A 16,710-nucleotide genomic window follows, 5' to 3' on the forward strand; every position below is an offset into this window, starting at 1 on the left:
CAACTGTGTGTTTCTCATTCCCATTTGTAAGCACTGACACAGAGCTAAGCTGTCCACTGATACCCCTTCCTATACAGTTTTTTAAACCCAATGGCTGAATGTCCAGGATCCCCACTTTTATTGGAAGATGCTGACAACTCTTCATTCCTACAAACCCAGATTACCAAACTGCTTGCACATCAACAAGTTGTGCACAAGGTCAGGGCTTTCTAGTCTAAAATGACAAATTAAGGCAGGAAAGGGAGAAGGGAAGAGAAAGAAACTTGCTTTGCTACATACAATTTCCTGCCAGTTTTTCCTTCTTCGAGCCTAATCATTTATTGCTCTTCAGCTTAGGTGACCTCTTCTTCCTTCTACCATTAAATGGAACTATTTTGGCTGCTCAAACCCCAGGACCACTGAAGTAAATCACATTTCAGACTTGGAGGGCGCCAGGTCTGTGTTGGAAGGGATTTCCCTTCCTTTCTTCCCACGCCCTCAGTCTCACTGCCTCTCCCTGGCCCTCAAGAGTGCAACAACAGGCACTCAGTGCTGTAAACGCACATCCTGAACAACTCAGTAGTGATCAGTTACCTTCCAGTCAGATACCACAGGCAAACATTTCCTCTTCAGAATGAAGCTTCTCAACCAGTCACAGTTTAAGCACTAAAAAACTGTTTAAACCATGACTAGAGCAGAATCACCCATGCTATTATCTTTAACCACCACGTGAGTTTCAAATTACAACCAAGTATTGTTTTATTTCACAAAACTACAGACAAATCCCCTTGGCACCACAATATTCCTGAAAGCTAATTCCATGCTACATACAGTGGCACTAATTCAAATCTGCAATGTTGGTCGTTGTTTCATCAACAGGCAGCATGGTTTTGCTGCAGCTTCAGACCAGGAAATGCTAAAATCCTCCAAGTAAGTCCAACTATTCCCACACTGGTACTTAGATTACCTTTATCAGCACTGAGCTACGAGCAATGCCACACCAGAAATGCTAAAGACAGCACTTCCCATAAAGGAAAGCTCTCACAAAGAGAGCACGCAAAATTAGAGCGCTTGGGAATATATCTTCCTGTAGCGTCCATTATCTGAAATGCCGAAGCTCATGCAGGATTTGAGAAATACAATTTAATGAGTCACTCTTTTATTAGCCGTTAAATTCGTAAATCTTACATCTTCTAGACTATCCTTGGAAGCTGAGTAACCAGCAAGTTGGAACAAGTGGGTGTTATATGGTGTTAAGTAAGGAGCCACAGTGAGGAAACGCTACAGCTGCTACTGATGCAAGGAAATCTCGTTAGAAGATGATATATTGAGCATGAGACTTAAAGGTGGAAGATTGTTTGGTTTTTAACCACAGAAAAAAAGGAAAATAGCCTTAAGGCTCAAAAGCTAAGACTTTTTTGATTTCATGCTTGCAGTTTATCACTAAAACAGAAACAGATTACACGTGGAACAAGGAACTGTAGCTGGCCCAGCAGCTACAAAGGTGTTTTTAATGCCACCATGAGGAGAGGAATTAAAAAATACAGTTCATTATTGAACATTTTCATCAGGAAGGTGGATGATGGTGTGCTGAATGCTAACACAAAGGGCTTTGAAGTACTTCACAGCAGAGTTCACGGAATGAACCTGAAGCAAACCTGACAGAACCACACTGTCAGTCTTCATGAAAAGGATTCCATTTGCACAGAACCTCCTGCTCCCTCAAAAAAAAAAAGGAAAAAGCCAAAGCCAACAAAAAAAGACCCACCTCCAACTCCACAGACATAGCAAGTTTAATGTGTGCTGTGAGGAACCACTGACGTAGATGAGTAACTCCTGGGGCAGACTTTGGCTAATCCGCGCTCAGAAGCAAAAACTTTTAAACAAGCATTCATTCTGGCAGTTTGTTCTTACCAAATGATTGCCATGGGTCAGAGGCAGTAGCTGCAACTGTGGATCCTCCCCAGGGATCGGTTTGGTTTGCAGCAGCAGGAGGTCCCCAAGGTTCTGTTTTCTGCGGGGCCGGTGCCGACGAGGGCAGGGCATCCATTAGGTCCAACAAAGTGGTATGCTGAGGGCAGGAATGAGCCGAGCTTTAACCAAGAGTATTACCAGTCTGAAGTACAAACCCGTCCAGAGTTCCTTTTATACACCTGCATTGACTAGTAGTTTGAAATTTAACCCACATGGAAGAAGCTTTAAGCTATACAACAAAGCAATCCCAAAAGCAAAAAAAGAGCTCAGTATTAAGCTATTTTGTGTTACTGTATTTCAGCTTTTGGCAGCACAACCGGGAATTTCTTAGTTGAAGGCACTACCTCCTTCTTTTTGGGAATTTTAATTGTGTCTCTGCGACTCTCCTCCAGAGCCATCTGTAATCTCAGATCATCTCCGCGTCTGAGGCGCTCCTCCTGCAAAGGAAATCAACACTGTTGATAGAGACCGTTATCCTAGACTGTGCTGCTCGCTCTCTCCAGGTGCCTGGCCCCCTGGGCAGGACACTGCCAGGGAAGGCCTGGGCAGCGCTCCCTGCCGCCCTGGGAGTGATGCACACTGCAGGCACGCACAGTGGGATCGCCAGCATTATTTGCAGTAGCTTGTACATAACACAAGGGGAGAATAAGGGGGGATCTTCTTGGGATTCTTGTCTCAAACAGAGGTCTGGAGCACCCCAACTGGTAAACACCAGTGTGATCATAGCAATATCCACTTTGAGGACTGAAATTTACCCTCCTGTTGTTTTATTCCTCATGGGAAAGGTATAAATGAAACATTCCTTCCAAAAATTCAGTTACAGTGCTAGAAACACCACAGAACTGCAAGACAAAGTAAAAATCCCACCTTTCAATTACCGCCATGGGTTTCACCACTGAAGGACACAGTGATTTAAACTTTACATTTCCTGGCTTTTACCAGCTTCCCTCTACAACTTCTGCAACTGTTACAAAGAGCACTGGGTGAACTGATCCAGCCAATCCCATGCATATTTCATAGGTTAACATCTGTAAACGACCACGTTCATGGTACATTCAACTACTTGAAATATCTTTGCTTGCATCACGTCCTTCAGCAGCTGACCAACTCCCCAGCTGGTATTTCCCTTGTGAGTTTTAAGCTATTTCAACCAATAGATTCCGATTTTTATTTTCTTTAACTTTATTGCTCAATAACCACAAAGTTTACTGGGTGATAGTTTCCTTTTCCAAGCACAGGGATACTAAAGCCTAACACACAGGACTAAGCTGGAATTGTCACAGGAAGACTCTCAAATATTACAGACACCTTGAATTTTCACTCATAGCTGAGATGCAACAACTTTGTTATATATTAAGATGCAGCAAACTTTAACCACCATTAAAGCATTTACTTCAAATTTGGAATGAACCTCCTAAGAATTACCTGAGTGACCCAACCTGCGTGACAGATGAAGAGACAAGTATTTTTAACCAAGTTCCTTATAAATTCGAATACTTTCTGTCAGGTCCCCCTCCTGTTCCAGACATTCTCACTGAATGACCTGATCATTCAAAATTTCATTGTAATCCGAATTTATTGGCATTTCTCATGCTGGCCCCATTAATGAAGGCTTTCAGGATTAGTCCTGTTTTCAGCTCTTCCGAACTGAAAACATCTTCAGCAATGTGGTGATTAATATCCTCCTACACAAAGGCTTCTCACAAAGTGACTGTCACCTTCCTCTCCTCTCAACAGCTCAGAGGCTGCAGCTACTTAAAAGAGATTTAAAAAAAACACAGAAATCCCCAACATCTTCCCAAATGGCCTTTCCCTGCCTCTATTCCACCTGGAGCAAAGCCAAGCTGCCATTTCAAAAAACAGGACTGTAGTGTCAACTCTCAAAGAATAAACATTTTGGAAAACCTACACGGGAACTGACCTGCTCCGCCACTTCTCGGCTCATTGCCAGTGCCAGTTGCAGCTGGAGCTCCTCTTCCCCGCTTGTCTGAGGCCGGGCCTGCTCGAGCTCCGATGAAACTCGAGGGGATGTAGCTGTTGGAGACAAAACCCAGCAAATTTAACACCAAACAACAACAAGATATAATAGGTTTGATTATTCCTCTTTCCTCCCAAAGATCCCCAGCACAGTGACAGGCGTTCTGGCTACCAGGGGCCACCAGCCCCGACCACCACCAGCTCCCTGAACCATCAGATAAAGTTGGAACTTAGGCTGAGGTTAGCAAGGCAGAACAATTAAGTAAGAACTTTGCAAGGCAGTTCAACTGCTTTAAAAGAAAAAAGTTCCTGGAAAACAAAGGCTTTTGGTGTCAGTGGGGCTGTGTTATCAAGCATTATCACCAACAAATGCTGGATACCCTGTCTCAGTGTATCAGAGCCTCGGGGCAGGATATTGACTTAAAAACCTACGGAATTAATCAGTCAAGAAAGCACTTGTTGATATTTCTTACATCTTACAATGTTAGTAAAAATTTGCTGGGAGTTGGCCAATGCCAGGGTAAAACTGGATACTACCCACTTTTCTGTAAAATAATACAGCCTTAATGGGAGAGATAAAGAACTATTCTTAACTGCTGGGCAGGCCCAGAGACCAACAGACCCACTATTCATCCTCCAAATTTACAGAAAAACTGTATGGCTCGCTGTTTCAAAAAGAAGAAAAAAGTTTGGTAGATATGTTGGGGGTGGTTTGTGTTTTGTCGCTGGTTGGTCTGTCTGTGGATTAGGACTTCTTTCAGCCCAGTAGCAGCCAGTCATGACTCCCTCGCTCCTTCCTGGATAACAATCAAACCTGAGAGCTAAAATACAGTCTCCCAACTTCCCTTCCACCACAGACCCAATGTGCCATCCCATCCCCGCTCTCATTCCAAAGGGACAAATTAATTTATCATCCAGAACAATTTCTTCCACATTGTGCTGATCATGAAGTTTTCAATGCAACCAAACAAGCTCCTTACTTCACACTTTTAGATTAAGATGTTATTTCAATTCTATTGCTTTTTCAGACTCTTTTTCATACAAAGCATCTAAATTCAGCCTGCCTCTCCAGTCCTCTTTGCTTCAACAGTCACACACCGACTCTCCAATACATCATATGGATTATTATAGGCTTAAAGCAGGAAAAAACAGGGCAGAGAACAGCACGTCTGACAGCACAGAAAATATAACCTTAATGTGTTTGCAAAGTTTAAATATTGTTAAATATGAAAATTAAGATAATTAAAAAGAAAACAGGATGAAACTCAATGTGAGGTTACCAAAAGGCAGCCCATGACAGGAAATCTGAGGTCTTTCTCTTCTGGTTTTTCAGTCAAAAGGGGAAGCAGTGAAGTTCACCACTGCGGACTCAGCAAGCATTGTATGATGCTCAATTGACATTCCTGTTAAACAGCAGGCAGCAGCAGAACTGCAACAGGTACAGTACCAGCAGAAGAAAGGATTGCAGCACACTGCCTGCCACCCGGGAAGTTCACCAATGCTTTGTCAGGAACTGGCTCTAGGACAGTTCATCATAAACAATACATCATAAACAAATGCAGGAGGTAATGGGAAATGCACAGATAATACCAAGAAAAACTATCAAACCAGAGGGAGAAACAGGAATATTAAAACTCAGATGATTGAGAAGGGAACAATAGAAATTGAAAGATATAGAGAAATAAAGTGATTTCTTTGATGACCATCCCTTACCAACTGGGGGCAACAAACCCAAGTGACAGAAGTAGAGCGCTTTCCTTAGCACTAACACAGAACTCCTGGCCACTACCCCAACCGGCACCACAGCATCAATGCATGAGTCAGAGACCATTTAACACACCAAACACAATTCCAGTCATTCCAATCCAAGACAGATGATTTCAAACCAGAATGGACGTGGAAACGCTTCCCTTCTGAGCACAAAGAATATTTTCTGTGTTTATCTTTGCAAAAAGAAGACCGAGAAGTTCATGGTTGCTCAATACATCAGGTTTGCAAATACTGTGGAGTAAAAAAAGCTATTTAAGATAAAGGGACAGAATTAATGATATGAATTGACCATGAACAGATATGAGATAGAACTAGAAAGAAACAGCTTTCGAGCAGGAATGTAGGAGACAGTAAGAACTGGTTTCAAAACAGAGCTGGAAAAGAATACAAAGGGGACAGCACCACAACCACCTAAGAAGAGATGGCAACGGGGCTACAACGTAAAAGAACCTCTGGGTCTTCCGTTTCTTTAACTGCGGTTGTGGGGAAGAAAGTGATTTCCTGCACTTTTTAAGTAGGAGTTTTCCCATCTCTGTTGACATAACTACATTCCATAACAACTAAGAAATTAATCGCAGAATGGCTTTAAAATGATGTGAAGTGAGTCAAATTAACTCAGTTGGGTTTCCTCCCATTTCCACATGGAGCACTACTTACTGGAAGTGCTCACCGGTTCCAGTTTTTAACAGCATGCAGCATTTTTCCACTGAAAAGCTGTAAGAAGCAAGGATTGCACGCTACTCCAGGCATCTCACTCGCCCTTCCATGGCAGGTCTTCGCCTCCCAGTGCACACGGGAGCAGCAGGCTTGCTTTGGCAGAGCACTACATGATCTCACAGCTCCCAACAGTGACCAGCATTGAGTAACTAAAGATCTGAACACAGATAATGAGGGGTCTCACAGAGACAGCAGATTTCTTTTCACTTTTAAGCTTTTCAGCAATTCATTCTTTTTGGGTTTATTAACTCTAAACGGCACTTTAGAGCTCCTTGTACAAAAAAAAAGGAAAAAATTGTCAATTTGAAATTCTTTCTTGGGCCTCACATTAAAAAATATTGATCAAAATGCTGCTATTTTACATTTAAACTTCTGCAGAGGTTATAAACCATCTACACTAAATAGCTGCCAACACGTTTTTGAGAAAAGATTAAGGGAAATTCAGGCCACTTGTAGTTGGTAGCAACCTGATGTTTTATACAGCAACTTCACTCCTGAATTCCCAGATTATTATAACTACCCTTCTATATTGGCCTCACCACCCTGCATTAACGTTTGAGTTGCAAGGATCTAGCATAAAGGTTATTGCCTTAGTAACAGTATCGCTACCACACACAGAATCTCTTATCCCACAGCACATGACAGTTAACTCAGATGTTTATGTAAGATGGGACTCAATACATCGATTCTGACCTGCTAAGCCCTGCTTTGTTGCTGCTTAGGGAATTTGGAGATGCCGGCCCCCTTGGCTGCCCAGAAGCAACTGCGCGGGGTCTGCTGCCGCAGTGAGCCAGGCCACCAGGCTGTTTGCTCGACGAGACTCTGGCTGCAGCACAAGGCAATCATTTCCAACCTCAGTTAATCACTAAAGCAGGATTCGGCCCCACCATCTGTCCCTAGTACAGGCCGTGACGTCTGTCATACGTATTTATTGGTAATTTACTATATTTTGGCTGCATTAGAAGTCCTCTGTAGACATCCACAGGTCTGGTTAAGCTAGCAAGCTAATGTGTACATACAGTACATAGAGACCAGAATGCAGAGGCATTGCGAACAGCAATGACACAAATTGACTGGGTCTTTTCCTTCAGAAGTGTGTGCTTGTTTTTTGGGGGTAGGCTGTTTGTTGGTTTTGGCTTCTTTCGAAATGACATCCTAGATCAAGTGACAGCACAGACCACCACGGAAAACAAGCCCCAGCTTCACAATCTGCAGGTGGCATTCTTGAGACGAGAACTCAGTTCTTAGTCACATTTGTTCAGAAAGAAAAGCCGCTTCCTCCCACAATCAGTACGCCTACAAAGGTATAGAAAACCAAGGCTGGCTTAAAAATTAGAACAGTATCAAGGTAAGAACTTGGGAACTGACAGCAATTCCCTGGGGAACCAAGCAAAGATCCCATTTGTTAGCCTTCACAGGAAACTGTTCAAAAAACATGGGATATTCTCAAAAAGCCAAGTTAACCTCTCCAGTTATGAAAGGGCACACGCAAACTGTTGCTTCTAGAAGGAACTGTGTGATCTACCTTTCCATTGGGAATTACAGAAATCTTTCAAACGCAAGGAGAAAATGAACAGCACCTATGAACGAAACAAGGTAGAACTGATCGGCTTCCTGCACGATTCCTAACTGCACTTAGGCAGACAGAGCACTTCGGAAATTCATTTAATAGTGAACAAATATTTAAGGCCTGCTTTGCTTCAAAAGCCTTTTTTCTCTCATGTGACCCATACACTCATCTTAATAGACAGTTCCATAATTTACTGCAACTACAGAAGCCTGATAATACCTGCAGCATCTCCAACCTTTACTGAGAGCACCAGCAAAACAAAACTACGCCTAGAGGATTAAACCAAGCTGCCTGGGACACCTCTCCGGTAACGCAGGAGCCTGCCAAACTCCAGCAGCACCTCAAAAAACATAATTCATCCACGCAGCTCTCTCAGATTCATTGCTGGATGATGTGCCATATATTCCCTGACTGAAATGGAAGGCCAGAGATGTAATCCGACTTGTAAAGATACAGAACAGATGATAACTTTAAAACCAGGCACACTCTGAATTTCTTGTAATGTCAAGCCCCAATTAGTAATTCCTCTGAATTATTTTCTACTTCCAGAAAAAAGAGGGGACAAAGCTGAAGTAGATCAGGGAACACAAACTTGCTGACACTTGACACAAAACTGCTTTTAAATAATGAGCCAACTTAATGTGAATATTAAAATTCACCATTTCAGCTGAATAAAATTGCTCCCAAAATCTTTACAGGTAAGGTTAACAGACTTAGCATTTACAAGACCCATAAAAGCCCTTTCTGGCCCATCTTTCACCTTTTATCAAACAGGCTGTCTGTATAATGGATCTGATTTCTCAGCAGCCCACCTCAGGGCAAAGCGCTCCTCTGAAATCAGGTCACACTGTGCACGCTGCGTTGCTCCAACTCTGCCGCATTTGGGTAAATGAAACCAGGACATTAAAACACACACCAGTCCTGCTCTGCCAACATTTCTAAGCGCAACCCAAACCCAAGGCAGCAGATGGCCAAAGGAAAGGATATACACAAAGGAAAGGACCCAAAGTAACACAGCAAGGTCCTGGTTTGGGCATAATAGGCTTGGATCTCTCTAAAAAGCTGAGCTTCAGTAAACTTGGTTCGAAAACATGAAGGCAATAGAGAGAGGCCCAGTATTTTCCAGGGGTCCTTTGAAGCTGAAACTAATTCAAATACACTATCTTCTGGGGGCAGGGATGCCAAGGAATTGCCTTTGTCAGCCACTTCCCTCCAGGGATAGTGGTTTTCCATCATTTTTCCGGCTCCACAACCACCCCAGCCATGAGGAGTTGCAGCAAACCACCCTGCTCAAGTCCTGAGCAGCCACAACTCAACTGTGACAATCCAGACAGGTCTAACAACCACACAACTAACCTCCTCCCAAGACATTTGAGAAAGGACAAGGTAATCTAAGTCCCTACTCTCCTGCCCCATCTCCTAAGAGCTCCTGCAGGCCCAGGTGCTCAAGCACAAGGTTTTGCAGGTACTCAAAACTGTGTCACACAGCAGGGACTGCAGGTTACGCTTTTGCCATGCTCACGACTCCAGCGCAGGAACAGAAGCTTCCACTTAAAGAACACTTCAAAAAGACAGTTTCTAGATGAAGGCCTTTATCCAGACCAGCAACCTCTAACAAACAGTCTCACAGTTCAGACTTAAGGTCTATATTAAGAACATCCTTCTTTTCCCCATGCAGCCATAAATCCAGAATCCTATTTAAGTGGACACTGGCAGCTGTGGATGAAACGAGGCTAGGGACAAGAGGCAGTAGTTTTCAAAACTGGGTGACTAGCGCCTAGCATAGAGACAATATTTAGACACAAAGCCCCATGAGGGGTGGGGAACTGCTGCTCCTAAAGATATTGATCTTAGATCCTCCTCCTCTCCCCAGCAGGTTTAGCTGCAGCAACACACAAGAACACTCCCTTAACATGAAATAAATCCTGATATCAGATTTAAGGAAACAAAAATACAATTTACACTTTTTCCAAGATAAATATAAACTTTGACGTATTTTGTCATGGAATATTTAATAGCTCCTAAACTGCACATTAACTGGCCCTGCTTTAATGCAGGAAGATGGCCCATTGTCCGCAGAATGTCGGAAACTGTTGACAAGATGGATGTTGGGGGAGCTTTATTTTTGCTTTTAGCTTTACAGTATCTCTCTTGGCTTCTATTTACAGATTACCAGACTGGATAGCAAAAACACGCTAATAACTTCTGCAAATGTTTGCTACATCAGTCAGTAATATTCACACACCATAATGTATTCCCTGGAATTATACGAGCTTTACAGCACACAGCCCAACCAAGTCATTACAGCAAAGCTCTGGGGGACAGGATTGTATTACAAACTATCATGCTTCACCATTGCGCTTTCCACAGTTTCTAAAGGATTGTTAGAGATGAGATTAAACGATCTGCAAGGAAAGGGGGAAAGTGCCTTTAGTTGCCAGAGTGTCTTGCCTGCAGCAGTGAGTGATCTCAGTCAAGAGATCTTTTTCCATCTTGAATTCTCTCACACTATACAGGCTATTAACACTGCTTTTATTTTTTCAGTGAGTATAAATATGGGATACAAAGACCAGCAACTCTAAAAGAAAAAACCTTTCTGGCTCAATATCAAATATCAACCCCAATCCTTGCATGCAGTGTTGGGTACAAGCCTGCACACACGCTTAGGAAATGAGAGCAGAGCAGTGGGCTGACCACTGCAGTGTTTACAGTGAATGCTGTACAGTGTGGCTAATTCAACATGGAGTAAATCTATTAAAAAAGGTTCTATCGACTTATCCAATATTGCACTTTCAGTAACTGACAGAAGAGGGAAAGAGATCCCTCAAGCACAACCCCGACACCTGGAAGTTACGTGTTCTGGTAGTGATCTGTTCTGGAGAAACTATTCAGCTCTCTCAGCCAGCTCAGGCTTAATATCTTCTGCAAGAAAGCATTAAAAATGAGGATATTTCATAGTCAAATGTGATCTTTTCCAGTGAGGGGAATGTGTTCAACTAAGAATTCTCAAAACCTGAAATCAGCACCAAATTCCACTTAGCAAGGAAAAGTAAAACGTGCCAATACCAAAACACTAAAGAGATGAAACATTTCATTTAGCGGTGTCAGAAAAAAAGACTGTTACACTCCCCCAACTTCATTTACATTTGAATAATATAGTAAGACATGCTAAGTATTTAGCAAAGACAGTAGACGTACACTTTTAACAGGCAAATCTTATGCTATAGACTGCAAATCTAAATGGCTCTGATCTCCTCTTCAAAGGCTCAGGGGAATGAGACAGTTCTACCAGAATACATAGTACAGCAACCACATCTTAGAACTGTTATAAGGGGAGTATTTCCCAGGAGTTAAGTACAACAATTCCTGTTACATATTTTACTGAAGCCATATTCTTAGAACAAAAGAGGGCTATCATTATAGAATAAACAAAACACGATGGATACAATCTTTTTCACTTTAAATAATGAAAAGCATCTTTTCTGTTAAATTTAGAAGGCACAAGAATAACCCTGCATTTACGTAAGAGATTAAATGTCTGGATTTTGATGAAACTCGTTCCTCGTTCCCTAGGATAAAGGACAAAGCTCTACACGAAGTTTTACACTATTGGAAGTGCTTAGCACAGCCGTTTTGCAAGGTGCTGGTTTGCTTTGGTGTACTCAATTAAACCACACAAGAAACACAGAATGGTTTGCGGTGGGAGGGACCTTACAGATCATACAAACTAATGGTCATCTGTACTTCTGCTAATAAATGATTAAATCAAGAAGAGTTTGCAACAGAGGAAGAACCTAAAGGAAAAAAAACAAGCCTGAGATTTCTAAAGCTCCTTAGGTAGATGCTTATGGGGGGGAGGGAAATTAAGAAATCATTACCTCAAAAGCAACCCTGCAAACAGAGAGACAGACAAGTCATAGGCAGGCAAATGGGAGTATCCAGCACATCAGCACTTTGTACCGAAGGAATAACCACGCTTGCTGCCTGACATCTAGTCCCCATTGGAATGCTTCAACATCCAGGGAAGAACAGTTTGCGAACACACCCTGCATTGCTCAATCCTTGCTGTGAGGAATAGTTCAGAAGCCTCTGGTAGCATTTAACATGACAAACAATAGTTACACACACTAATTAGAGCTAAGAGCTGGTGAAGAAACAGCCCTGTGGAACAAACCAAAGGTGTGCTGAGTGCACCTCAGTGACTATTATTCCATCCCATCAGCAGAAGCTAAAAACAACAATATTTCAAGCTATCTCCTAAATTACAAATTTTTGTTGTAGTCAACTGAGATCTACAGGCCTCAAAAGAAGAAACGTTTTTGTAGTGGTAACGATATACATGTTCTTCTTTAAAAATTCATTCTGAATTGATGCTCAGGTATGGTTATGACAGGAAAACTAAGATGTTTGCTATTCCACTGCTAAATAAAAGACAAAATACAAATTCTCACACCTGGAAACCTCACACATTCTTTCTGAGCCTGGCATCCTAAAAGCATTTCCTTTTGAAAAATTTAGTTTTCCCTCCTCCTCTCTACAGCTTTAATTGGAAAAAAGATTTTCTTCATCCTAGCTGGATTTGTCCTGCTGTCCCCACTGCCTTCCCCAGAAAATGTCCCATGCACGGCAGGGGCACAGACACCACTCACGCATTCCTCGTTTGAGAAGTGCTTTGGGGCACAGGATGTGACAAACTTAAACCTGGTGCTCAATTGATTGACCGCACTGGCTCAGTCACAGCCCTCCTCACTATCAGCATTCATTTAAAGGAAAGATTTTCCTTCAGAATTAGACCACAACCAATGATATTGCAGCCAAAGCAGCTTTCATCAGGTCGTTACTTATATTAAAAAGGATTTAGTGCCAAACCAGGCCTCTTCCTAACATGACAGGGAGTTCCCCCAAGCAGTGGTAGAAAGAATCCATTCTTCCCACAGCACGGTATTTTTTTAGAGAATGAGATCTAGTCTTTAGAACTAATACTTGCATACCAAATGCTGAGAGTATAAATATTTAACCAGTGACACATTCAAAGAGTTCCTCCTCTGAGAACTGCTGAGCAAGCAATAAAGGAAATTAAATACCAATATTTTTCCTAAAATAAAATAGCAGCAACATAAAGAAAACACCTAGCAAAGCGATCCAGGAAATAACTCTAGTGTTTCTAACTCTTTCTTGAATTATACTTGACAATAAAAAAAAAAAAACCAAAAAACAAACAACAAATTTTCAAGCACTCTTTAAAACTAGTAACAAAATCCATTAACAATCTCCCTACCTAACATATCAAACACTGGAACAGGTTCACAAAAGCAGCTTGACAATGCTACCTTTGGGAGCTGACAGTAAACAATCTCTTTTTAAATTGATTTACATCAACACACACATCCTCTCCAAAATAAACATTTAACCAGTCATTTGAAGAGACATTAGCACCATGCAGCAGGCCTACACAGACTGAGCCATTGCAAATGGCACACTAATCCTCCCAGCAGGCACCACTTACTCTCACCTCTAATGGCAAACCAGAAAATGAGGGTTTCTCGAAATCGTACTTACAGCCATGGTAAGATGCTGGGGATCCTCCAGACTTCCCATACTCTTGCTCTGAGTAGCTGGTGGACAGGTTTGGCTGACTGGAGCCTCGGCCGAAGGTGATCTGATTGCTGCCCACTCCAGTGGCCACCTGAGCCATGCGTTCTTTGGTCTTCAGAGCTTGGGCCCGCTCTGTCTTGAGTCGCTCATCATCCTTCAGAAGAGACACCAGTTGCTTGGATTTCTCCCTCACATTGATGCCCTGGTCTTTACCATCTCGATCGATATACTGAAAATCTTTCAATGTCTGGATAGCAAAAATATTCTCTTTACACTGCTGCGCCACTCTCTCTGAACCAGTTTTAATCAGGTAATCTAACAGAGTAAGGGCCTTGTACACATGTCGCCAGTTCTTGCCGTGGTCATTCAGTCGTTTCCAGATCATGCTCATAATTTCAGAAAAGGCCACAACATTGTAAGTCAGATCTGCTATTTCAGTCATTAGCGAACTGGAGGGACCCCAGGGGTCATTAGATGTTGCTTCCCGAACTTTGATTTCGGCCTCTGAATAATTGTTCACGATGTTCTTCATCTGCCGTCTAATAGACGAAGTCGTCATTTTTATTTCCCTTTTTAACCAGACAGATCCCAGAACACAAAGGAAGAAGGGCTATATTTGCTCTTCTGCAAATGCTGCTGCACTGCGAAGGCTCCGTATCAGTGGCTGATTTGTAACACGTTCCACTACGACCATTTCCTCTCTTCAAGAGGATGACGTGAGATAACAAAAATCATGACCTGAGTGAGGAAAGAAAACAAAGCATGTTAGTCATCTCTCAAATTATTCCTACATGGAAAGCAATCTACACATGCTGTCCAGCAATTCTGCTGGAGTTAACTGATTAGTTTCCTTCCTGAATTTCTTCAAGGTATCTGATCTTGCTCTTCTAACATGTAATATAAAACACTGAAGGTTAATAATCTGAACTGCTGAACGAGACAAAAGCAAGGTGATACCCACCATGCTGATGCAAATCTCAAATTTTAAAAGCAAACTAGAAACAAAGTCCAAGAAACAATTTACGGAATAATTTCCAACAAGGCAAAACCTACCCAGGATTTTTAATTACAGAAATTACAATGCTAGCTTGAGATTAAACCACTTCAGAAATTCCACGCTTGACAGTCATTAGCTTCCCTCCACCTGCAGCTGACCACCACACTGTGCTGCCATTGCTGTAGGACTCTGCATACCGAGAGAATAAGCAAATTCCCTAAAAATTAACCAAGTTTTTCTGAAACCTCAGATAAGTTTAAAGCACCCTCAGTTTCAGGGCAGAGATTTGAACAGTGTTCAGTTGAGACCCAGGGAAGAGACATGAGCAACAGAATGGTGCACTCCAACCTCCAGTACATCTCCAAGGTGAAGCAGATTAGAGCAGAATGTCTTTTTCCCAAATGCATTTACTTTGTCCATTTGACAATACTCAGCAGATCTAGTTTCTGGCCCATGCACCTTTCACACAGCACAGAATAATTCCTAATTACATGGAATTGTAAACCCAGAATTGACTGGCAAGAAACCTCAAGGACAAGCTCTGGAGCTGGAAAGCTGTTTCGGTTATTTATTTAAGGTCATTGTTTCGAGTAAACAGAGACCTATTAAGTTTAGAATACATTACTTGAGTAAATCAGCCAAATCTGCTATTACATTGACACAGAATGGTCTTTGGAATTTACCAGCAGGAGGAACACCACCACTGACGAACGGACATCACCACATGAATAGATCCCACATTCGAGATGTCCCCTTGCAACATTTCTCTGAACACTCACAGCAGTGCAGTGACCATGAAAAGCAAACATCTCAAGAAGAGAACATGTTGGATTAAGTGAAATGAGGGGGTTTCACTCTTCCCTATCCAGTTGCACCAACATTTGAGATAACTATTTTTGGCAGTGGCAGTAACCCTCACCAAGAACCCCATATGCCTTTCCATATCTGCTTTACAAACTCTGCTTCCACACCACATGAGGGATGCATGGGACACCAAAGAGCCTGTCTTACAGTTAAAGAGATCAAAAAGACAAATATCTGTACTGTGCAAAAGCGAGAAACCATTTCCAATGCATGGTCAAATACTTCCTATGTAAGTTTACATGGGGTTTGCTAGAGACCTCGGTGAATTACTTCTCACAACAAACCCACAAGGTAGCACAATGCACTTGCAACTTCAGCAAAAATCTGAGTTTGCATTTTTAACAAGGCAGTTGCAAAGAAAGCAGAAAGTAAGACTGGGTGATTGAAGCTGCTGTTCCTTGCTAGCAACAGTAAAAAGGTGATTGGCTTGAACAGATTTATTTAGAAGAGTAAGCAGAGAGGAGAGGGGGGAGCCGTTTGTCTTGGTCAGTTTAGGTGAGCCTGCCTCATTTTCTCTCCCCTGGTACCTACAAGCCGTTTTTTTCTCTGGAGTCTGTCAACTCCAAATAGACAGAACAGCAAAACCACCATCCTGTAGACAGAGGTGAAGGTTTCACATGCTATCATGGGTAACCTGGAGAGGAACATCTCATTTCCTCTTTTCAATAGTTTCCTTAGACGAATTCTCCCAGTGTTTTTTTAGATACGATGTGCAGACAGAAAGGAATTCTTGACTGAGCTTCTCAACAGGTGCCTCTCACAAGAGATTAAATTCAGTAAATGAAATCTACATGAGGAAAACATCTTTAATTTGCCAAGACTAACACAGAAGTGAGGCCAAGCCACAAAATCCCCAGTAAACTTAGTTCAAAGAAACAGCCATACAAACCCACCTATGTACAGGCTTTCAGGAGAATCCACTCACATCTTTGGAATGTAAAACTCAAACCAAGGCTTGTCTGCACTGATAAAATGCCCTTCCTATCAAGCCTGAAGTTAAATATATACAAAGTCCAGCTAAGTATGGACAGGAAATATGAAAAGCCTTTAATATCAAGTGGGCAATAAAAAGTGTGAAAATTAACATTAATTGTAAGTAGTTCACCAGAAATTTGAAAAAAAAATCTATTAACAGTATTATAGAGAACACTTAAGATAAATTTGACATTCACTATAACATGCATAGAATGAATTTTTACAGAGCCATTCTGTGATCTCAAATCAGTCTCTACAGAGAAGTTAATCCACTATATCCCCTTCCACAAAA

The 16,710-nt window shown here is 42.0% G+C and overlaps 1 protein-coding gene across 5 annotated transcripts in view; it reads right to left on the reverse strand.

Moving 5' to 3' along the window:
• Positions 1 to 16,710, reverse strand: part of EPN2 (epsin 2) — a 59,620-nt gene that overhangs the window by 14,283 nt on the left and 28,627 nt on the right. For 4 of the 5 annotated variants that reach the window (XM_054080698.1, XM_054080700.1, XM_054080696.1 and 1 more), the window contains exons 2-5: positions 13,547 to 14,320; positions 3,863 to 3,987; positions 2,298 to 2,390; positions 1,894 to 2,050 (exon numbers count right to left, since the gene is read on the reverse strand). In XM_054080698.1, coding sequence (XP_053936673.1) covers positions 1,894 to 2,050; positions 2,298 to 2,390; positions 3,863 to 3,987; positions 13,547 to 14,141 — 970 coding nt within the window. In that variant the 5' untranslated portion in view covers positions 14,142 to 14,320. The remainder of the gene's footprint in view (positions 1 to 1,893; positions 2,051 to 2,297; positions 2,391 to 3,862; positions 3,988 to 13,546; positions 14,321 to 16,710) is intronic. The other variant, XM_054080699.1, reaches the window with a different exon arrangement.

This window comes from Cuculus canorus, chromosome 15 (assembly GCF_017976375.1).
Source record: "Cuculus canorus isolate bCucCan1 chromosome 15, bCucCan1.pri, whole genome shotgun sequence".
Lineage (NCBI taxonomy): Eukaryota > Metazoa > Chordata > Aves > Cuculiformes > Cuculidae > Cuculus > Cuculus canorus.